This window comes from Pyrus communis, chromosome 13 (genome assembly GCF_963583255.1).
Source record: "Pyrus communis chromosome 13, drPyrComm1.1, whole genome shotgun sequence".
Lineage (NCBI taxonomy): Eukaryota > Viridiplantae > Streptophyta > Magnoliopsida > Rosales > Rosaceae > Pyrus > Pyrus communis.
In genome coordinates this window covers 5,171,410-5,195,970 of record NC_084815.1, presented here as the reverse complement: position 1 = coordinate 5,195,970, position 24,561 = coordinate 5,171,410, and the positions used below count along the sequence as shown (strand labels likewise).

The 24,561-nt window shown below is 37.1% G+C and overlaps 2 protein-coding genes across 2 annotated transcripts; one reads left to right on the top strand and one right to left on the bottom strand.

Annotated features, from left to right (window-relative positions):
• Nucleotides 1-812: 812 nt before the first annotated feature.
• LOC137713523 (transcription factor bHLH48-like) lies at nucleotides 813-5,946 on the bottom strand. Its single transcript, XM_068452833.1, has 7 exons — nucleotides 5,313-5,946; nucleotides 5,079-5,198; nucleotides 4,926-4,991; nucleotides 2,618-2,686; nucleotides 2,086-2,157; nucleotides 1,268-1,475; nucleotides 813-1,101 (listed from the first exon to the last, which is right to left on the bottom strand). The coding sequence occupies exons 1-7, from the start codon at nucleotides 5,808-5,810 to the stop codon at nucleotides 1,064-1,066; spliced, it is 1,071 nt and encodes a 356-aa protein (XP_068308934.1). The 5' UTR covers nucleotides 5,811-5,946; the 3' UTR covers nucleotides 813-1,063.
• A 17,159-nt stretch (nucleotides 5,947-23,105) lies between these two features.
• Nucleotides 23,106-24,354, top strand: LOC137712127 (uncharacterized). Its single transcript, XM_068451269.1, has 3 exons — nucleotides 23,106-23,414; nucleotides 23,615-23,799; nucleotides 23,988-24,354. The coding sequence occupies exons 1-3, from the start codon at nucleotides 23,106-23,108 to the stop codon at nucleotides 24,352-24,354; spliced, it is 861 nt and encodes a 286-aa protein (XP_068307370.1).
• Nucleotides 24,355-24,561: the final 207 nt, after the last annotated feature.

Below are 24,561 nucleotides of genomic sequence, written 5' to 3'. Positions count from 1 at the left end.
GGAGAGAGTCGAACTCCAGACCACTTGGGAGCAAACCAATGACCTGATTGCTGGACCAACAACCCTTAGATCTATTTTTATATTTACTCTGGAAAAAAAAAAAATTCAATTTTCTCACAACAAGAAGTGTTTAGTTGCACTCGCACACAGAATATGATAAACATGGTCATCCCTCCCTGCTTTGTGTGTCCTGCAAACATGAATAGTGATGATTGATCTGTACCCGCGTGTGCAACTAATCCTAACATGTTTCCCACACCTCATAAATTCTGAGTGAACGGAATTTATGGAGTATATGGAGTTGGTTTAATTTTAGACGGTAACATACAAAGCAAATCCAGAAATTGGTTTTCCTTACAAACCATTCACCCAGGGCATCAAACTAAAGAGCTCCAATTGAAAATTGAAAATACAAGCCACTTTTGTTTCACATAAGAAGATCAAGCCCAATCGAATAATTAGCAAAACGGCCTGCTTCCTTTCTGTAACATGATTTTGCTAAAAAAACATAGAGAAGTGTAACGGTAAGCTTTAGTAAAGACTATCATTTATGAGATTTCAACTCAAAACGATGTACTGTGACAGATGAGGATGTAGTTAAGTAGTGTTAAATACGAAGAACAAGTTTTCGACATCAAACGTGTACAAATCCTCGACAAGATTTGTCAGCAGCTTAGCCGTGTAATTGCTAAAGTGCAGAAAAATTCATGGTGCACAATGAACAAAGAAGTCTTGTAATAACAGTAGTGTAAAGCAAGGGTTCCTTCAATGATTTTACAATCGGAATCAAATCAAACAGTTCAAAAAATAGGTATTAGATTCAATGATCCTCATAGTTAGTAATATATATATATATATATATATATAGTTATACTTAATAAGGATAAACATACCAAATCTATTTCCTCTTGAGGCGAGGGAAATCGGGATATTCTTAACTGACCCTGAAAATCGAAGAACAACGAAACTCTCCATGAATACTGAGGAATTTCCTCCACTTCCTGCTAACTGCTAATACTATACTTTCTATATACATTTCTACTAGTACAACTCAATTACGTCTTCACATCTCCTTCTTCAAGTGACTTGTCTGCAGATTTTCTGTACAGAATACCGAAATCAAGTTAACATCGTTGTTTCATTTTGCTTTTTGAGTTGCAAATGAAACAAATTGCAACTCATGTATATTTTTCATTGATAAGTCAGCCCGAAAATGAGATACGCAAAAGAACTTTGCCAATAACCTTAATATCAGTCTAAGGTCTACCTGAGTTTGCTGAAGAGTCGCAACTGATGAGGGGGGGTTCTGGGGTAATGAAAGTATGATTTTCTTCTTCCCGCCCCCAACCTGGCTGCTGAAGTGTGTCAAAGTGCCATTGCTGTTGAAACGGTTGTCTGTGCGCGTTGATTGAGACTTCCGGCCACATCAGAGGTGTAACCATACCGGCGAGGTTACTTTCCATCAGAGGTCCACTCTGAAAATTGGGGAGGATGGGAAAAGTATATCCGTAACAGAAACATACAGTATCAACTTTTTGAAGCTAACTCAAAGATATAACTTGCTCTGTGATGTATTGTAGCCCATCAATTACAATGATTCTATTTATTACGAAAGAGAAAGTTACTTTTTCATGGACCCCCAATTTCAGTAGTACCTCTAAAACCAACAATCATAATCAACCTTTAGATCGCCTGATTTTTATGCCATCCACTGGCCTGACATTAATTACTGAAAATAGTGTCAATGTTTTGCTTGCAGTCTGTCATGTTGTAAATCACAAATCTAAAATCTTCAACTTGACATACCAAGAAAGTGTTTGGTAATCTACACTGCTATTATTATTAAGTATATGATATTACGATTACAGGTTCCAGGGGTGCAATTTCACGAGCAATTTGACGTGTATAATAATTTTGCATAACTGCATATGATGGAAACTGGAAACAGACACCTAAGAATGCATGCATAAACACACCCCCGAAAAAGTACTGAACAAGTGATAAAATCATAAAACACAAGGGCAAGCTTAATAGTTTCCCAATTTTACAATGCAACAGTAATTAAAGGAGCTACATGATACTTACTTCAGCGGCCAATATACTATTAAGGTTGAAATCAATTCCTGGGTTGACTGCTGCAAGTCTCATTGATAAGAACTGAAACAAAAAGTAAAATTTAACCAGAATCAGAACATAGCACTAAAACATGGTTCAAAATTACCAGTACTATAACTAAAGCATAAGTAGTTAAAACCAAAAATGGTGGTATATACAAGGACAGGAAGCAGAGCCTAGATCCGTAATTATGCACAACTTCTGGGCAAGTTAAATATGATTGGTTGCAGATTTTCCGGGAACCAAACTTTCTAAGACCTTATGGAAATGGAAATGGTAGACTGAATGAGTTTTATGCAAGGATTTAAGACGACATATCCAATCCCTGGTTATGCTTCCAATAGCCCACACAAGATTAAGAAGAATCCGTCAGTTCATTTAAGTTTTATTCAGAAGAACAAAGGAATAAAGGATTCTTTAACCAATTTTTTCGAGTACAAGCCTTTTCATTTCAGTGTCAAAACTATTACTTGAGATGTACGAAATGTGCAGCAGGTCTGACCTCAACTTGATGTTGTAGGGACTGCACATGATTGATGATTTCGTCTAGAACCAATGCTTTTCCTGAAATCTGCAAAGTAAAATTCTTTTAGTCAGTGACTATATAAATTGGAAGCATAAAATATTTCTCAAAAATGCATACAAACATTCAAATGATTCAAGGTATTCGTAAGATCCTTTAACAGAAAAAAGTTTGATTTAACACATTCTACTCAACGAGATGGAACCCGTAACTGGAGTATCCCTCTATTGATCAAAATGTTTTGGCTCCTCGTATAAAATTTGACCAGCAAAAATAAGGGCTCGTTTGGAAGTGATTTTAGAATGGCTGAAAGCGCTTTTGGTGAAATTGTTTTTGGGTTCCAAAAGCACTTGCATTTCTACTAAGGATTGGTTCCAAAAGCACTCTCATCAAAAGCGCTTTCAGTCATTTTAAAAGCACTTCCAAACGAGCCCTAAGTTGGGTAGATAATTTTCTTTATCATATATTTTTCTTGTCATTGTAAAGAGACCAATTACAGATCAAGCCAAACTAAGATCATATATGAGTAGAACAATTTTTTACAGAAATTCAAGGTATTCCCAATAAGAATCTCAAACTGATCACCATGGATCCACATTTCCCATTTTCAAAAACATTGTCATCGTGTCTATTTGAACAACAGGAGTTGGCATGAAGAACAGACTAAAATACAATAGCCAACTTCACTGGAGAATAACAGAATGACTTCTAAAATGTGCAATTCCACAAGGAAGCACATTTGAAACTTGAATATTTTGACGGCAAGATGCAGATGCAATGAATCAAATATACACTAAAATAAACAACTCATTTAAGAAAGTGTCCTCATTAGGCCCTTTCCGCAAGGTGAATCACGTGGAGTAAAATTTTATTGCAATCCGTCAGCGTCCAGCAGTGTACAGCTCAATGGATCAACTCCAATATGAATGAGAGCAGATACAAATCAATCACATTTGTTTTCTATTATCAAACCTACACCGAAGAAAAGGTAACTTGCTAAATTTTATTCGAAATTTTGTCCTATCCAATTTGAGGTAATTTCACAAAAATTATACCAGAAAATCCCAAAAACTTGCCATCAGCAGATAGGAATCTTAGGCATGCTAGATCTTTGGTTCAGCTCAATCAAGTGAAATGCAAATTGGACTCTCACGCACTCACATCATGATGTCCCACGCAGTTAGGTGGTGAAGGGCAGTTTGTTAGAGGAGGCTTTCTTTTGTCTTCCTTTTTCCGTCATCCAACGAGGGATGGATACCAAACTTGTTACAAATGGTAGTAGAGGGAACCCTCCCTTTAACTTGTGGGACCCACAAATATCTAAATCTACGAATTCAACATGCCAGCTAATTGTGGGGTCTCTCCCCCAAAGCACCACAACTCAGTCCAGCTAGCATTACCCCATGACAATGTCCTAGTCAGTAAGGGAGTATCCGTCATTTAAAACAAAATTCAGCTATGTTCTAAGTGAATTAGTAGTAGTGGGTCACGACAGATTTGAGTTAGGTCAGTTAGACGTCTATAACTTACACACTTTGGTATATTCTTTCTTCGTACCTCTTATCACATGAGGAGAGAGGAAGGAAGAAAAGGGTATTTACCAAGAGCATAAGATTGTTTCTGCGGTCAAACATGGCAATATGTTCGCCGCCTTACACCCGAGTTCAAATATCTTTATTTGAGACTAATTTGGAATCACGAGTCATTTAGACAAAGAAAAAGAGTACAAATTCCTAACATGACAAAACTAAGTGAAATTTCATATGACAGAATTAACCTTAAAAATGACTCCTCACCATACCCAGTACACACACCCACCCCCACCCCACCACAACTTTCCATTTTCTCAATTCTCCTCCAAATTATAAAAATAAAAAATGAAAAATGAAACTGCATTGTAATTACGGAAATGCCATTGGGACATGATCAAAGAGATTTTTCAGTGTCCGGTAGAGGATGGTACACTACGTGTCACTATACAAATAGTGGGATGTGTGTGTTAAAAAGTTAATAACTTAAAAAAAAAAAATTTCTCACAACTTCTATAAAAACAGGTGATGTACTATCCGTGTTCCCATCGCAATGAAAAATTTATCTGCCCGAGAGCACTTTTCTTGGTAGAAAAGCAAGGCACTTTTGTGAAAAGGTGACAATGACAAAACCGTTATTTAAAAAAGCACATAATATCTTAAAAAGCACAATTTGCACTTTTCCAATGAACAAGTATATTTAAAATCCCCAATCAACCAATTAATCAAAAGATTAAGATCCTAAAAGTTAATCGAACCTTATTGCATCCTGGGACCAGATCCTGCAGCAGCTTCATCCTCGCATTAATCTTCTCTCTCCTCGCCTGTAAAATCCCAGAATATTTGATTAATTAGCACAAAATATTTGATTAGTGAAAATTAATTGTGGGTTTAATTAATCAAAGGATTACTCGCTCAGCTAAGCTATGGCTGTCTGTGGCTTGACCGCGACGAGCTCGGACATGAACGTACGGCATCTTCTCGGCGTCCTCTTTGATTTCGGTCTTGCACTTCTTCGTCGGGGCTTTAATCTGAATTTCACAAAATGAAGGGGGTTCAATTCGAATTTGTTATTGCTCACTTTGAAATTTCAGCAAAATTCCGAAAAAGGGGAACCTAGAAACCCTAATTGGACGGGGAATTACCTTCTCTCGCTCCTTTCTCTTCGCCGAGTTCCTCTGGTTGTTCTTGGTCTCGTCGAGCGTCAGCTGCGACGAGTTAGGGTTCGAATCGATCTCGGCCGGCTCGGTCTTCACCTTCTCCAATTCGGCGCCGGAGTTCGACGGCACGGAGCTAATGTCCGGCGAGCCATCGCCGGCGAAAATCGAGAACTTGGCGGTGCGTTCGGTTAGAGCGGAATTGGTAGGGAAAATTAGGCTGGAATTGAAAGGGGGCTGCTGGACGTAGGGCGCGTGTTGGGGGTCGGCAGAGACGCCGGCCAGCGGCGGAGCAGAGTCGGATTCCGGCGAGAGGTGGAGGAGCTCCATGGCTTGGGTCGGCGGAAGTTCTAGAAGCGCGGTGAAGGAGCTGGCGTTCTCGGGCGGCACGGTCATGAGTTGGTTAATTTCTTCCCGGAATTGGAGGGACTCGAGCTCGTGTCCCGGTAAAGTGGATCCGGGTACGGTTGCTCTGGTTGGGTCCATTGAATTGGGCGGCAAATTGAACTGAAACAGAGCTCAGTTCCGTGACAAATTGCTCAAAGTTCTCAACTAGGACAAAGTGTAGGTATCAATTAAGCAAAAGCCCGGTAATTTGATTAAGGTCTCGGGAAGAACAGTGGTCTCTGTGACTGAAATTGGGTGTGAGAGAGACCTGGGTAAGGCTAGCAAATGTGGGCAAATTGGGCAAGTGGGTATAGATATATATATATATATATATATATATATAGAGAGAGAGAGAGAGAGAGAGAGAGAGAGAGAGGGAGAGAGGGAGATATTAGTAGTTCTGGTTCTGGGGCATTGGAAGTATTACGAAAGAGAGAGAGAGAGAGAGATTAATAGTTCTGGTTCTGGGGCATTGGAAGTATTACGAAAGCACCGTTGCTTGTTTTGGGTGTCCTGTTTTAAAATTATACGGATTTTCTTACCTCATTTGATTTGTACAGTTCGTGAGAGCTGAAGCTGAGTTAGGAGAGAGAAAGTGAGGAGAGAGAGAGAGGGTTAAACGGAGGGAGGAGGATGAAATGATGAAATGATGAAATGATGAAATGGAGGGGGACCACCATTATTTGCCTAACGCTGCCTCCATTTTCTCCCTGTTTTTCCCTTTCAACTTTCAAGTTCTTTAGTGATTTTCATATTATTTTTAATTTCTCACATATTTCTTGTTAATTATATTCATTGAATTAAATAAATCAAACATAAATTAACGGTTATAATCAAACAAAATTGTGTAAATGGCTAAAAAAAAAGTGTAAAAAACTACACAGATCTTGAAATTTAAACTCATTCAATAATGATATATACGAGGGTGACCATTACAGTGAGATGGTGAGCAAAAATTATGGGATTGGCTATAGAAAATTCCCAAATTAGATCTCATGTTCCTTACAAAGTTCAACTTTCATTCACTTGCAAGTTACAATTTTGGAACACAAAAATATGACATTATCTATTATAGATAACGATCTGATTTGTTAATAGGTTGACCTAAAATTTGTTATTTTCATGACATTTGGTGTCAAGTAACGAGTCATCCAAAAAATTTACGGACCTATTAATAATATAAATAATCAATAATTTTGTTTTGGTAAAATAATAAATAAATAAATTTATACGTATACACAAAGTGAGAATATGTTAAAAAGTAATACCAAAAAATGCTGCTCCCTTATTTAATTTTTTAAATAACGCAATTTAATTTATAAGGGAGAAAACTATAAAAATTAAAATCAAAACTACCTCACGTATATGAGGACGAGTTACTTACATATCTATTTTATTTAATCTTTTAAACACATGTAATTAATTCAACTTTTTTAGAATAAATAAATAAAAATAAAAAAGAGGCAATTATGACATGTGTGGTAAAAGACCAGTATATATAAATTGAAGATGCAAAAAGAGTGAAACTTTCATAGTCCTAAAGTTGTCCTTCTTCAATTAGAATTTTAAAAGAAAATACAATTTCACAATAAAAACAAAAATTCCCACATATTGGGGTTGTAGGTGGTTAGTGTGGACCGTGGAAAAGATGAGAGGAAGAGAGTGAGAAAGAACGCAGTTGTGGGATAGTGGTTAAATTTTTATTTTTTATTTATAGATATATTAGAATCACATGTAAGTAAGGCTTTAAAAAAATGTAAAATTTTGGGGGCACATACATTACATCCCATTTTTTTGTATTTATGTTTAGTTCTGATTAGAGGATTATAATGATAATTTTATGAATCTTTTTTTTTTTATTGACAATGAATATTTTATTAATATGTAATTTAAATATTATTTATACAAAACCATAAATTATAAAATAAAAAAGAGCTATAGTTTTATTCCAAATGGGAAGGCGTACGGTACAGTGGTAGGAGTCGGACAGTAGGCCATTGGGCCGTAGACGTATGCCGGGTCTCATAGGGTGGGGACCGTCCACGAATCAAAAGCCCAACACGGTAAGTAGAAGACGACCCGTCGTTTTCCTGCATTGATAATTAGGTCAGTAGTAATACTTCATTAATTACTTTTACCGCATTTGTGTATACACAGAAATTATGAGTAATTACACTTATTAGTCTAAGTCTAGTTTCCTCGGTCGTGGTCAACATTTGGACTTGTGTTTTACTGCTCAAGTCAAGTATTATTGCGTGAGATGAAAGTATTGTTATTTAAGGCAATATTGATAGTTCAATTTATGAAAATATTGATAGAATTTGGAGGCTGATTTCGTTGACTGTCAATCGAATTATTATTGGTGTGCCTCAAAACTTGAATTTTAAATGAAATTTTTGAAATTGTTTAATCACTCGATAATGCATGTGTAAGACAAATAAACGTAGTAAAGCATGATTAATAAGGTAGGTAAACTTAGACATGTAAGGTGTTGAAAATATGAGAATCGTTTATTGAAAAACTAATCAAACTAAATATGTCTTATACTTAGTAGTGGAGCAATAAATTAGTATGGTTAGTATTAGGCTATTGTGCAATAGTTCGTCTCTTTAAAATCTTAACATTGTATCAGAGTAGGTTGATTGACTTAGTTCAAATCGTATTATTACCTTGTCGCATTGGAAACTAACATCTTTTTTTTCAAAAAAAAAAAATTTAATTCTTGTGTGAAAACTCTGGATGCGTAGTAGTGATGATCATATCAATGGATAATATGAATGGAAAGAGATCTAAACGGTGGGTCCCATCCACATACAAATAATCTAACATAGATTTGTCAAGACCACCGGATCAAGTGATTCGGACCTTTCAAATTTCATTTAACAGTCCAAAATTATCATAGCTTTTAACGGATCAAAACAGGTGGGCTGTTAGATGAAATTTGAAAAGTTCGAATCACTTGATCCGGTGATCTTGGTGGAAGAGATCCAGAATTCCAATATGAATGGCAAGAGATCTAACCGGTGGGGCCCACCCACAGACAGATAATCTGACATAGAAGCTCCTCTGGTCGTCGGATGATCCAACATTTTATTTTAACACAGACCCTAATTAGGCTTAATTTGAATTTATAACATCTGGGTAGGGTAGGCCCAACTTAGGTTTGATTTCAACAAAAAGTTTTGGGTCCATAGTGCCCAAAAATATTTATTTATGGAATTCTAGGTTCTCTTTTTATGATTTATCACCGTCGAAGCGCAATTAATTTGTGAATGTGCAAATTAAAAAACCAGCCCAAAGTTTTCCCAAATTCACATTTTCGTCATCCTTATCAGTTAGACCAAATTGTGGAGAATAGCATCCAAGGAAATGTTTCTTTGTGGAACTTTCGTAGAACAATATTCGTCCATTTTCTTTCTGATTACAATATTCGTTTATTTTTTTTAATATAAATAAATGTTTTAATAATTTTGAATTTGTCTAAATTCTTGCAAGGATGATCCATATATGAATGATGTACTAAAATATATGGCTAAGATGGTTGAAATACAATACGAAATGGGCCATACAAAATGTGTAAGAAATGTATGTCCCAGATCCAAATCCTAAATATATAGTTGAGAAACATATTTGTGGATATACATTCTTGTGGGGGTTCTCATTCTATAATCTTTTTAAAGGATCCGAACTCTTTATATTTTACTTTATCATTTTTTTATCATTCTCGCAAAAGGTCAACAAAACAAAAAACTAGGCATTCATTTGTATTTAAGAAAATGATTCTATAAAGAAACACAAAAATGACTACTATTTAATCCAGTCATATGATTTTGTATTTGAGTAATTTTTTGTAGAGATAATATTTGAAGGAAAACCTGAAAAATAAATTATTTATCGTTGAAATATATTACAAAGTTGTCCTTATAAAGTTGTCAAAATGTGTCCCCGAATCGTCACGTATATACAATAAAATGTGTGTCATAATAGGATAAGGATCCTCTTCGGATTCATTTTATGAGGATTCTAGGGATCCTCACATCCTAGCCGTTCATCGTACATTGTGTTGTCAGTTTTCATTGAATACTATTTATGTTTAATTTTAAATAAAAAATTCAAAATGATTTTTAACGGTACAATGTACGATAAATGATTAGAATATAAGAATCAAGGATATCCGCAATTTAGATTCGGATCCATATCCGTTAAAATCTATGAAGAACCAGATCCACAAACCAATATTTATAGCTTTGTACTGTGCCCTAGGTACGCCCTATTCAGTAGCAATAATGCAGATAAATGTAGTCCTTTCTGCCTCAGTACGTGCAACATGTTGAGACAATTAAACTACGACCATCCTAACTCCTAAGGGTGGACAGGAACAGTGAGAACCTGCCACCTTTTGAAAGATGCTATTATTGCAGCTAAAATAATATACCAATACAATGATAACTTTATTATTTTTGGTCACATAAGGGGTAGAACACCTCAAAACTAACTCCAAAATAATACATCAATACAATGATAACCATAGTGCAGCAGCGGCTGTGGCCACTGCAATTCGTGATGCTTTGGAATTCTGTATTAAGCAAGGTTTCGACACTGTGATTGTTGAATCTGATGCCAAGGTTCTCATCCAAATGATCAGGAAGGAGCTTACCCACAAGTTTAGCTTGGAATGTATACTTGGTGACATCAAAGACTCTAGAGCGTGGCTTGGAGTTGGTGACTTTCGAATTTGTTTATAGAGGAAGTAACAGTGCGGCTCCCTCGGTGGCTAAGTATGTGTTTAAGGAGGGCCGGGGTTTTGTTTGGGATTGTATTGAGCCTAACTTCCTGTTTAACATTTTGGCGCAAGATGTAAATCTCTCTATTCGTCTATAATATTTCTATCTTGAGTTAAAAAAAAAATAAAATAAAAAAATTATTAAAACCAGTTAGAGTCCTAGAGACTCCAATTATATTATTAAACAAATAAATTATAATCCATTCAGGTAGATTCTCAAAATAATAATGTTCGAGATTCATATTATAATTTTAATTGGCAAGGCAGTCCTCCACAATGTTGTTGGTGAATGATGAGTCAGATGACTAGAGTTCAAATTCCCTCCCTATATTGTTAAGGAAAAACAAGAGTTAACGGAAGTCATCTAATTAACAACCATTTGAGTTTTAAGGAATTTGTCAAGACTAAGAGGGAAGTATTATTTGTCACAAGAAACAAAAAATTGTTCGTTTTAACAATTTGAGACTAAGTAACCACAACGGGATGACCTAGTGGTTGGAGATGAATTTCAAGCCTGTATTCCACACGACACGTTCTGAATTCGATTCCTAGTGCTAATGAATTGCATGATGATCTTCAGGGAGAGGCTGAAATATCTCTGTGAATCTTCCTGGACCCCGAAATGGTGGAGTGCCATGACGAAGCCACTAGCTGTTCTCTTTTTAAAAGGAAAAAAATAAATAAAAAACAATTTGAGACTAAGTTTATGTTAAAAATTATTTATTTCATATACTATACTTGAAATTTAGCTTTTTTGTTTTCTCAGAATCTCAGTAAACTCGGTGAATTTTTTTTAAATACATTTGATATTATCTACATTAAGGGGTGGAGAGTGGTTTAAACTTCACAATGGGCTAGCCATACTAATTGGTTTAAATTCGGCTTTGACGAGAATCAAATCTAAGACCCTCACTTACAAATTTATAAGTCAAGAGGAATACTCAACCATATTAAGTGACAAAAACTTGTATATCAAAAAACTCATGATTTAGTGTATCATGTATATTTGTTTTGTTCTTATGAATTTAGGGTTGATTTATTTTCTGTTTTGAGTTAGCATTGCATCTTAAATCTCTTATTAAAACAACTTAATAATCTTTCATACTTAATTTTTAGTTTGCATTTTGTGTATCTTTCTTTATTATATATTTATCTACCTGTCTTACACCCTTCTTCGTCCATTCCTTAATATCCCCGATTTTTTCCATACTGCTATTTTATCTCTAACACAAAATTAAAAATTAAAAACGAAAATAATTATCAAACAGAACATAATATTTTCAAAGAACATATTGAGTTGAGGGCAACACCATAAAATTGAAGTTTTGACCATGCATGATTAAAGCCCTAGAGAAAGTGTGAAAAGGAAACAACAAAACACAGAAAGCGGAAAAATGTCAGTATGAATATGTGCTTCTGTCAACTCTAGTTATGTGTCCTCAACAACCATGCAACAGTCAAATAGCAGCCTCAACAACCCTACCCTATTAATGTGGAATTTTTTAACAGAGTAAGTTCTCTTTCCTTTCTATCTTTTTTTTTGTTTTTTTCTTTCAGTATTTTCATATTTGAACAGTCACGACTAAATTATATTAATATATTAATATTTTGTGCTGATTTTTGTTATAGAGAGAGAAAGAAAAAGAACAAAGTGAAAAGGGGGAGGACCGAAGAAAAGGAAATTTGAAGGGGATATACTTATAGTTCAACTCCTTTTTTAACGAACTTGAGAAGTGTCTATATATAACAAAATGTGACACAAATTACATTGGATGTTAACCTAAGCAACTCGCTAATCATTGATTACTAATGGTCGGGATATTTCAAATTTTTATAAAACTCTAGGATTTCATAGTTAAAACGAAGTTTGGATATGTTTTGTGTTTGAAGAGGATTAATTTTTTTTTTAAGTACAAAACTTCGTATTTGTAGTTTTGCTTTCAACTTAATTGCACATCATTTCATAAACAAATTTGACTAACGATTTTGTTATTGAAAATGACTTTATTTTTTAATTCGGTCTATTTACAACCCTTTAGGCCGTGTTTTTTTTTAAGTGAACACCTCTTGTTTAGTGGACGAGTCACGACACGATCCATAAAATATATCCAATTACAAAAAGCAAGTGCTTTGGTTCGTGTTTGGTGAACTTACGAATAGTGGGATTAGATTCATTAAGTTGAAGAATGATGTAGGACAAAAAAGATGTAAATTCTTCTGAAGAAGATTTAGAAGAGTTAAAGAAAGGGTCTGACTGAAGAACGTGCTCATTAACCACCGCAGGATGACTTAGCGGTTGGAGACAAATTTTAGGCTTGTATTTCACATGTCACATCTTGGTTCAATTCTTAGCGCTGATGAATTACAAGATAGTACTCAAGGAGAAGCTGAAATGCCTTTGTATTTTTCCGGACCCCAAAAGGATAGATTGACCTAGTGAAGCCAACCGTTTGTCCTTTTTTGAGGAAAAAAAAAAAAAAATACTTGTTAGCTTAGGTTCATGTTTCTTATTAAATAAGGAACATGCATTGATGGATCTCCTAGTTCATGTAGGCATTTATTTATGATCTATGTGTACAATTTCATTATGTAGCATACATGCATTTATATATCATCTAGCTATAATTACTCTCCACAATGACTCTAGGTTTTTTCTACCTATTAGATCAAACAAATCAAAGAACCAATGATTAGAATTAAAAAAGAGTGCAAAAAGTGTAATAAAAAATGGTATATAAAAATCACTCTCTAGAATAATAAGTTCTTTGGGAAGGTTTTTTACTGGGACCCACATCATTAGTGTACTATGCTTAGCATATTGTCTTCTCATATTTTGAAATATTCTATATAAATAGGTGCCTACTTACACTCTAAAAAATAAAAAATATACTTTATTGAGAATTTGAGTAAGTTAAAACTTAAAACTTAAGCTATCATGGCATTGTCATCATCACAAATTAATGCAACAATAATAAGAAAAAATCAAAACCAAACAAAATTCGAAAATTCACTAGTTCGTAATATGAGTTCTTTTTTAGTAGAGTACCCAGAAAACTATGTAACTTAACTTAACTAAAAAAAAATTAAAAACAATGGAACCTCCTAGCCATTGCCTAGCAACCGCCTAACCCGCCTACCAACCACTTAACCCACCTAGGCGGTTGCTTATCCCACCTAGGCCGATTTTTAGAATAATAGTCTTGTGTATTCTCTTTTGATTTTTAATAAAGCATCGTACTCAACATCAAAAAAAAAAAAAAAAAACAAAAAGAAAAGAAAAAAAAAAAAGTTAAATTGTATGTGCAATACCCATGGTGATGGTTAGACTTGTAAACGGGTCGGGTTTATTAGGTTTGGGTCAGATTCAACCCGACCCGTTAATTTAACGGGTCACCCGAACCCAACCCATTAAGCCTAATAAGTCACCCATTAACACCCGTTAACAATTTTTTTTTTTTTTTTTTTTTTTTTTTAACATTTTGCATTCCAATACAAATTACACATCTTTTACCCAAAATTACAAACATTAACTAACAGTCTAACAATATATATATATATGTATATGTATATGTATATGTATGTATATGTATATGTATGTATATGTATGTATATGTATATGTATGTATATGTATATGTATGTATCAGACTACAATCTTCCAAATCAACTCATTAATAAAACTCCATAAGGGTTTTACAAAATGTGAAGCATAGCTATACGCCATGGGGCAATCGAACACCCAAAAATCTTCCAAATCAACTAATTAATAAAACTCTGCAAGGGTTTTCCAAATCAACTAATTAACTAATAGTCTAACATCTTATGTCGTATTCAACATCATCAAGATGTACTGCCCAATTACATCGTTACTTCAAGGAAGAATTTGCATATTGAACACCCAAAAATCTGCAACACACCCACAAAACACAATTAAACTCAACCCAGTACAGCAAATTCAAATAAACAAGGATGTTGGAAGTAGTGAATTCATAGGCAAACAAAACAGGTTTTCACTTTATTGTGGAAAATACATACCATGCTTAATCAAGACTAAAACTATTGGAGCATTGTCCCGAGTTTTCGTTAAGGCTCATGTCAAAAATTTCTTCAGTGAGTTCTTCCAAGTCAGCATCCTCTTTCTCTAAAGCTAAACATAAAAAGGAAAACAATTATAATCTATTATGTAAGAAAAAAAATACAAAGTAATATAAAATTTACCTCCTTTGCCAAAAAGCTAGTCTCTAGTACATAGCAAGGCTTGAACGGTTTCAGGCTACAAAGAACTTCGATATTGATCAAGCACCCTACCACTACTACTAAATGCTGATTCCGAGGGAATAGTTGAGATGGGAATTGTTAACACATCAGAAGCCATACGAGAAAGTACAGGATAACGAAATTGCTCCAGTTTCCACAATGAAAGAATATCCAACTCTTGTTTTCTATCAAGTCTCTTTTCTTCAAGATATAGATGTAATTCAGTTTTTTCATTTGAAGTTGACCCATCTTGGTAAACATTATCAAATTCCTACATATAACAACAAAATAGAAACAATGATGTCAACGAACAATATAAAAATAGGAATAACAAATATGAATACTACCTCAAAAAGTTTGTCTCCAACTTTTGTTTGAGTGGGAGTTTGATTGACTGGGTTAGATACAAGAAGATGAGAGAACTTGTCCATGTAACAACCAAAGAGTGCAAACAACGTGCCACTCATCCTTTAACTCTCTAGAATCCTTACCATAAAACTTGTCATAACCCCACTCTACAAATTCCAATTTATAGCGAGGATCAAGAATCACTGCAACGGCAAGAATCAAACTATACTCTGACCAATATTTTTCAAACTTCAAATTCATATAACTCCCCATCCGTCTCATGAAATCATCACAATCTTCCATAGCATCTTGAATACAATAATGGACTTTGAACTTTGGGAAAAACAAGTTTGATGTAGGGTAATTTGTTCTGGAAAATAAGCAAGTAACTTCATAAAAATACCCCAAGAAATTGGAAATCTTCTCTATTTTATCCCACTCTTCCAATGAAGCACATGAACTAAAATTAGAATCAATAAGTGCCAAATTGAGAAAAGCACGACAATAGAAAATAGCACTATCCAGCATTGTATATGTTGAATTCCATCTAGTAGGCACATCTTGTCATAACCCTTTTTTACTACCTGCATCCTACTTGTGCAACGCAAGCAAAAAACTTATTTTTTCTCGCTTCTGAACACTTTATATATTTGATGCACTCATGAACTTTCGTTGATGATCCATCAATTTCCTTTAGTCCATCTTGGACTATTAAGTTTAGGATGTGAGCACAACAACGAACATGGAAGAACTTTCCATCCATTAATAGCAAACCTCTAAAATTTAATTGTTTCTTCAATAGCTTAACAGAACAATCATTTGCAAGGGCATTATCCAAAGTAATGGAAAACTGTTTCTTTTCAATCCCCCACTCAACTAATAAGGCGTTAATTTTTTCAGACAAAGCAACCTCGATATGTGGAGGAGGCATATGACAAAAATTTAAAATTCTTTTGTGTATTTTCCATTCTTTGTCAACAAAGTGAGTTGTGAGTGTGAGATATCCATCAGTTGCAACATAAGACCATAGATCCGATGTCAAACAAATTCTTCCCTCAACTGTATTTAACCAATCTCGAAGTTTTATTTTTCATCTTCAAACATCCTCAACACATGTTTCTTAATGGTATTTCTACAGTGCAGTTTGATATCAGGAGATATGTATTTAAACAAAGTTTTAATGCCCTCATATTCAACAAGCCTAAAAGGAAAATCAAGCTTAACTATGGCCTCAATCAATAGCTCACAAAAACTAATATGGTTAAACTGAGGAGAACACAGTCCAACTTGAGATTTCTTCATATCAATGAGATGTTTTTTACTACACGAATCCATATGATTCATAGGTTTTTCGTCCCACAATTACTGTCACATACGTAAACTATCCCACAGTTTTTACACTTCGCATGTTGTTTATTATCAGGATCAACAAGCAATTCTTCAAACAAAGTCCAAACTCAAGATCTCTTTTGACATATCTTACCTACTTGTATACCTTTAGCCTTTCTCTTTGAAGGACTTTGTGCACTTGTTGTACCTTGCGCATTACTTAGATTGACTGTTGACATTTCCATAGCCTCAGTGTTCTCTTCATCAATATCCATCTGCACTAACCATAAACACAAGATGCATCAGATGCCAAGGAAGTTGAGACAACGAAAATGCAGAGCAGCATGTTAGTTAACAGTTAACTTAATAAAAAGTAGATTTCTAAAACAATTTCAAGTATCTCAAACAAACCGCAAGGACAAATTCTGTACTCAATTCCTAGATTAAACTTGCTAAAGTACCATCTACTGTGAGAAAAGATAAAAAAAAAAAAAAAAAAAAACCCCCGAGAACTCATCTAGTTAAAAGAAACCAAAAGCAATGACTACTATGACTTAATGCAATTCAAATTAGAAATCCATCAAACAATTTTAATTTTGAACGCCCACAAAAAAGAGATAACGAAAACAGCATGAAATAAAATCGCTTTTGAGATAGTTATTCGGGAGATTTACAACAATGTCAGCAAGAAAATCCTAAATTCTGATTCCTACAAGGCCAAGTTGTCTGTAAACCTAGTAAGCCTGGTGAAAAACGGGGCAGGCTCGAAAAACAGGATGAATCTCTTGGATTTTCCCCAACAAAGTGACCATACAGCTGCCCCAGGATGAGGCTTTACTTTCGGATTGGAAGCAGCAGTTGGAACATGATGTTGAAACTTTGAAATCGTAATCTAATATTGTTACCATTCGCTCAGTTCTTAACAGAGTTTCTGTCGATTACCGTGACCTTGAAAGTCTTTGCATTAAAGATCTAGCACTTACAACTGAAAATGTTGACAAAGTAGTAGGCTGGGCTGTTAGTCACCATCTTATGCATTGTTCAAACGCTTTAGTTAAAGATGACAAACTTGTTATTTCTACTGAAAGTCTTAGGGATGGACTAAACATTCTACAAGGCATTCAAAATGAAAACAAGAGCAAAAAGAAATCACTTAAGGATGTGGTTATTGGAAATGAATTTGAGAAAAACCTTCTTGCTGATGTTATTCCACCGAGCGATATTGGGGTTACTTTTGATGACATTGTGGCCTTGGAAAATTTGAAGGACACCCTACAGGAGTTGGTGATGCTTCCTCTCCAGAGGCCTGAATTATTTAGCAAGGGATAATTGGCAAAGCCTTGTAAAGGAATCTTGTTATTTGGTCCTCGGGGTACTTGAACGACTATGCTTGCAAAGGCTATTGCAACTGAAGCTGGTGCAAACTTTATTAACATATCAATGTCAAGTATTACTTCAAAGTGGTTTGGGGAAGGAGAAAAGTACATTAAAGTGGTGTTCTCCTTAGCTAGTAAAATTGCCCCTAGTGTTGTTTTTGTTGATGAGGTTGACAGCATGTTAGGCAGACGTGAAAATCCTGGGGAACATAAGGCTATGCATAAAATGAAAAGTGAGTTCATAGTTAATTAGGATGGTCTGTGTACAAAGGATAAAGAACGTGTATTGGTACTTGCTGCTACTAATAAGCCTTTTGACGTTGATGAAAATAACTAATCTTTCTAAACTACATTGTAACCATCTACCAAATCCCAGTAGTCCAATTTCACACAACCCCATTTCAGAAAACAATCGAAAACCCACAATTTTGCAAACAATTCCAACCCTAAATTCATTCCAAGCATCAAACCCATTAAGCAATTTTAATTTTGAACACCCACAAAAAAAAGCGACAACGAAAGCAGCATGAAACAAAATTGGATCCACACTTTCAGAAGAACCCAGAAGAAAAAAAAACATAAGAAATCGGATCCAAAACAACAAAAAACCCATATTTTAGAAAAAGAGAGAGAGAGAGGGAGAGAGAGGATTACCAGGAGCAATCTTGAGAAAGGACAAAAGAGAAGTTGCAAGAAGATGACGAGGGAGATAATCGGAGGTCCGGAGCTAGAAGGGAAGGAGCACGACGTGCGCGAGACCCGTTTATGACTTTTAGCTGTTTGTTGATTTGTGCGGCGATAGTGGAGATGGACTGAGGTCTGAGGGTTTTCTATTAAGACTATTGAAATTACACAAAAATCCTCAATAAACGGGCGATTAACGGGTTTCGCGGGTTCATCCAAAATGACCCATTATTTAATGGGTGATTAACGAGTTGACATGTTAACCACCCGACCCGTTTATCACCCACTTGAAAACTAATTTTAACGGGTTGGGTTGAAAATGCCAGGTTTAGTGATGGTGACATATTGGAACAAAAATAAAAAGGGGGAGAATTAGTTTATGCACAACATTTGCATGGCTTTGTCATGTCTAGTTGCATGAAACAATATTGTCAATTTGTCACATCTTAGTATCTACCACTACATTCATTGAATATTTCACCGTTTAACGTACATTATTTCTCATCTAATATTCCAAATCCAACAAGTATGTTCTTCACTTACATGTCATCAAACATAACTTCCTTCCATCTCCTAAATCCTTTTTTGTTTTATTTATTTATTTTATTCACACACACATAGTGTGCGGGATATATTATCGTTTTGATTATGAAATGTTAGTATCTTATATAGTCGTGTGTTTAACATCCACAAGTGCAAGGATCATATATATATTTGTGATAAGTTGGATACTTAGTTGTGGCACCTAGATGCGAGGACGGTACATATTTGTGATAAGTTTGATACTTAGCTGTGACTTTTGCTCGAGTTGATTCTTTCCATGAAATTTAGAGAGAAACAAGGGTTCAAAGTTACCAAAGTTGACTACAAATGAACTCGTACAACGTACCAAGTTTCTTGGTCAGCAAATGTTTTCACATTACCAAATGCTATGATTGCTAAATGGTTTCACATTTAGCAGGACCATCTTGGTCAGGGCGTGGATGTGTGCGTGACCCTTGATTATCTCTCTAAGAAAAGCTTTTGGTTGTGTCAATTGTGTAGTTTTTATTGCGTGAGTTATTACGTAGAAAGGGAATGTAAATATTGTGTAATTATTAGAGTTATGTTTTAGGAAGGTTATATTTATGTCCTTTATTTTTTTTCCTTATGTAACAAGGATTGTATGTAATTATATTGAGAATTATGGAATACATGAAAATTAAGCCGTAAAATTCTATTTGGCATTTGAGCCTAGTTGTCGTAACCCTAACCAGGAAAATACCCATCCCGTGCCGCTGTGCTGCCAGGAAATTTGCGAAGGCTTATTGTTGGGATCTTGGAGTTTTGTTTTTTCCTTTGCTGCTTCTAACCACTGCCATGCTGCTGCTTTGTGTGTCCGTGAGTCATAATGGCTGGTGTCGAAGATAATTCACGACTGAAGTTGGAGGGTGGGTCATGTACGACCACCGACAGTTCAGTTGTGAGCCCCGTGGTGATACATAATGATGCTTCAAACATACCAAATACCGTGAAACTTAATGGATCAAATTATCCTTTTTGGTCCAAAGTATTGGAGATGCATATCGCTGGGCGTGGTAAAAAAAGGTTTGTGACAGGGAGTATCAAAGAGCCGAAGGAAAATAGTGCTGAGTATGATGCTTGGGAAACTGGGAATACAATTGTGAAATGGTGGTTGATTAATTCCATGGATCCTACCATCATGGGTTTTTTCATCCATCTTCGTACTGCTACAGAAGTGTAGGAAGTAGTTGCACGAACATATTATGATGGCTTAGATATCTCTCAAGTTTATGAATTTAAGGTAAAGTCGTTTCGACTTCGTCAAGAAGGGTGTCTTATTGGTTTGTATTATGCTGATCTCAAAGCAGTATGGCAAGAATTGGATCAAAGAAGACCGATCAAGATGGAGTGTGCTCTTACCTTGAAAACGCTTTAAGAAGAGATTCAATTAGATCGAGTTTATGCCTTCCTGGCAAGACTACATGATGTATTTGATAAAGTACATAGTGATATTCTGAGAACTCAACCCCTACCATTTATCGATGAGGTATTTTCTACTGTTAGGTGTGAAGCCCAACGTCATGCTACCATGATGGGAAGAGTTAGTGTCGGTAGCCACGGAGAAGCCTTGACACCAATGGTAGCCATGGTGTCTCGACTATCCTCTGTTGGCCGACCATATGTGTCACCTTCATCGACAACTCGTCGTCATTTTACTCGGGAGAATAAAGATGATTTGAAGTATACTTTCTGTGGTCAAACCCGTCATATTGAGGATACTTGTTTCCAGAAGCATGGAGTCCCTAAGTAGTTCCCAGAATTGAAGAAAAAATTATGTGCCAATGATAGAGCTGTTAATGGAGCAAGTAGAAGCCGTGCATCCGTTGCCAATACCACACCTAGTACCAAAGAAGCCGTGCCCCCTGGAGATCCAAGTGAAAGTTTGTTGACTAACCCACTTCTAGTGAATCACTGTCCAATACAGGTAGTGTGGGGCGTGTTCTTTTGTCCTCTGACGTCGAACATCATACAGGTTGGATTCTGGACTCTGGTGCAACAGATCATAATGACCTTTGATAAAAATTTGTTTACTTGTATGACAACTGTGAAGCCTATAATAATCCCAAAAATTCTAGAGGCGACACGTGGACTTTTGCTCAAGAAAGACAAGATTACCCTCATTAAATGGGCAGGCTTCTCAGATGCTCCCACGCTTAGCTCACAACTTTGAAGGTCTCAGTAGCTGAATACAACTGCCCATAACTCACATTCCCTTGGCAAGGAAAAGTCAAAGTATTAAAGATAAGGATTAATTACCTAAATCCTATCTTTAATACATTCCCAATTGAAGATTGACTCTAATCAAGTAAGTAATTCCAATTTAAATCAATTAGGGATAATTACTCCATTATCTCAATATATTATTTCCTATTTAATATCTTGAGAATATTTATCCATAAACATTGGCCAATAGGATGCCGCCATATGTAGGGGTAAAACCCTAACACTATGGTCGACCCTATCCCTATAAATACCCCATATTCTTCCAACTTTTAGAAGCTTTTGCTAACCTAGAAAAGCTCTAAACACTTTACTCTCTCAAAGAAACTGAATTAGGCATTGGAGATCCATTGGCCTAACCTCCCAACCTTGTGGGTGCGTGAGGCTTAGGTCCTTGATCAAAGGTGTTAATTGTTTTGCAGGTGCATTTTCGTCAAGGCTGAAGACGGCGGAAATTTGCATTGACAAATTGGTGCACCATAACCGCTGTAACCTAGCAGCCATGGCAAGGCTACCAGGCCATGGCCCAAGTTCGCATGTTGCTGCCCTTACAGCGCACGGACCACCAAAACCCTGAGTAAGGGGCCCAGGTCTATGAAGAAGCAGGCCGAGCCTAAGAAGCCTAGACCACTGCAGCCCAAGTTGCGGCAGCGGAAGCTCAGCCAGCGCAGCAGCCTAGGCCCAACTATCTACCGAGGCAGCTCGAGCCTACTTGGCTGCTAACCGAGCCCAAGCTCGCGAAGAGCAAGGCGTGACCTAGCGTCAGCCAACCTACGCGTGACCCCAACGCGCCCCCATACAGAGACCTCTTAACCGGGTTAACCCACCCCACGACCATCTCAGACGACCCAACCCGCGACCCAATCAAATCCAAGACCATCTTCGTCGATCCAGATTCTGACCACCGGTCCCGCGATCAATTCAGGGTTATTTTCACCCCACTTTTCTACAGGAATACCAGCTCTGGGCTTGAGTTTTATACTACAGTCTACCATACATGGAGATACCCATTATCTAGACTTTTCCAATCTAAATGGCGAACACCACTTACCTCAGCAGGTCTTTAATTTGACGAGCGCCCTCTTGCAGCAAACCACCTTGGTAAACCAACTCCTTGAGCACATCGAGATATAGTGCGCCCCAGACAAGGTGTCCCGAAGTAGGATAAAGGCAGAAGAATGTGACTCATTCCAGTGACGTCCCAGTAAAGACTTGCTCAGCCTATCATAAACAGTACGTTCGGGTAGTATGCATTCTCGCTTGGGCTCTTGGGGAAACGTCTTCTCTTGCCTAAATACGCAGAGAAGCGTTCATTCCCAACTCGGCTCACTACAGTGTGCATTTGAGGTTGGGTCTACATTCCGACAAACACTGAGGACATTCCAGAAGAAATGTCCACAAGAGGCTAGGCCCACAAGGAGATCCTCCTGCGAGGCACCAGAGTAGGCAGCCGCATAACGGACAGAGGAGACCACGAGATTAGTCCAGCTCAAGTTCCACTGGTATCCCTCGTACCGCAGCACAGACGAGCATAACATGTTGAAGAGCAACATGGACCAGCATGTCAACATCGAGGGTAGCTGAAGGCTCCGTTGCCTCACCTGGCGTAAATCTAAGAAAAAGTACAAAAGTTCGTGGCAGAGCAGCTACGCGGATTCCAGCGCATCGATGCCACTGACGATGCCCTCCATAAAGATGTGGCCAACTTGAGCAGGTCACCATTTACGGACGAGATCAAGCAAACGGAGCCACCATAGAAGTTCAACCCGCCACATTTCACCTTGTTCAAAAGAGATGAAGATCCAGACAGGCACCTGATGCACTACCGAAGCGTCATGATCTTCTATGCCAACAACAACGATCTCATATGTAAGATCTTTACCACAACACTCCAAGGCGAGGTGAAAGACTGGTTCCACACCCTGCCGCCACGTTTTCAGAACTTCAGTGAACTTTCCTTGGTTTTCACTAAGGAATATTCATCATACCGCTGGATCAAGAAAAAGTCTGATCACCTCTTCAACATGAAGAATAACTTGAAGGAGTCACTTCGCACATATATCAAAAGGTTCAAGATGGAGAAGGAGAATATTGTGAAATGTGATGATAGTATTATGTGCTCAGCCTTCTTGAATGGGCTCTCAGTAGATCACGGACGAGAATTTGACATTGGCCAAAACCGCCTAAGCAGTTACGCAAAGACGCATAGCTGACTTAGAAGAAGGTGAGCGACAAATCACTCAACGACAAAAACAAGCCAAGAAGCAAACACAGGGATCGATCCCTGACGAAGGGAGACACGACGCCTAATACATACTCTTAGTTCTTAATCCTGATCAACCAGATCCTTCGCGACCTTAAGGACAAGTCGTGGTTCAAGCCGCTGCCACCACCCATGAGGGCTAACAACTCCAAAATGGACCAGACAAAGTTCTGCGCATTCCACAGAAGTCCGGGGCACATAACCAATGAATGCACCACATGGATGAAGTACCTTGAGAAGCTCGTGAAGAAAGGCAAGTGTGACCAGTATGTTGAAAGACCATCCGGCCAAGGTGAGAAACAGACGCCGATGCCAAACCATTAGCCAAAACGATCCGAATCAATGAAATCTTTGCCGAATCCGAGCATCAGAGTTCCAAGAAGAGGAAGATCCAACAGACGAGATCGGTCTTTTAGGTTCAAGGTGTAGGTGTTGTACTTGGACCAATCGTCAGCTTCACCAAACAAGACGCTAAGGGAATAGATTTTCCCCACGACGACACCTTGGTGATTTTTGTTCTACTGGCCCACGCCATCGTTGACAGAATTATGATGGACAACAATAGCTTAGTTAACATCCTACAACTATCAGTCATCCAGAAGATGAGCCTGGAAAGCACGATCAGACACAAAGCAGGGGTCTTGACCAGATTCAACGGACCCACCTCAACTGTCATTGGCACAATCATGCTCGACGTAACCAACCATCTAATTGTCTCATCGCAGACCTTTATGATCGTCGGTAACCCATCTCCCTATAACGAGATATTGGGCCGACCTTGGCTAGTGAAGATTGAAGCTGTGACCTCGATCGAGTATTAGAAGATCCGATTTCGTATCCTAGGAGGAGCAGTTGAAGAGATCAAAGACGACTAGGCCATGTCTCGACAATGCACTGTACAAGTTCTCAAGAAGTCGAAAAAGAAATCTTTCGCCCCAGCAGTAGCAACTGAAGTGCAGAAAGACGATTCTACCTCCACTAAATAATAATCACAGCAAACAGGTCAAGAATATGGCAAACAGGTCAAG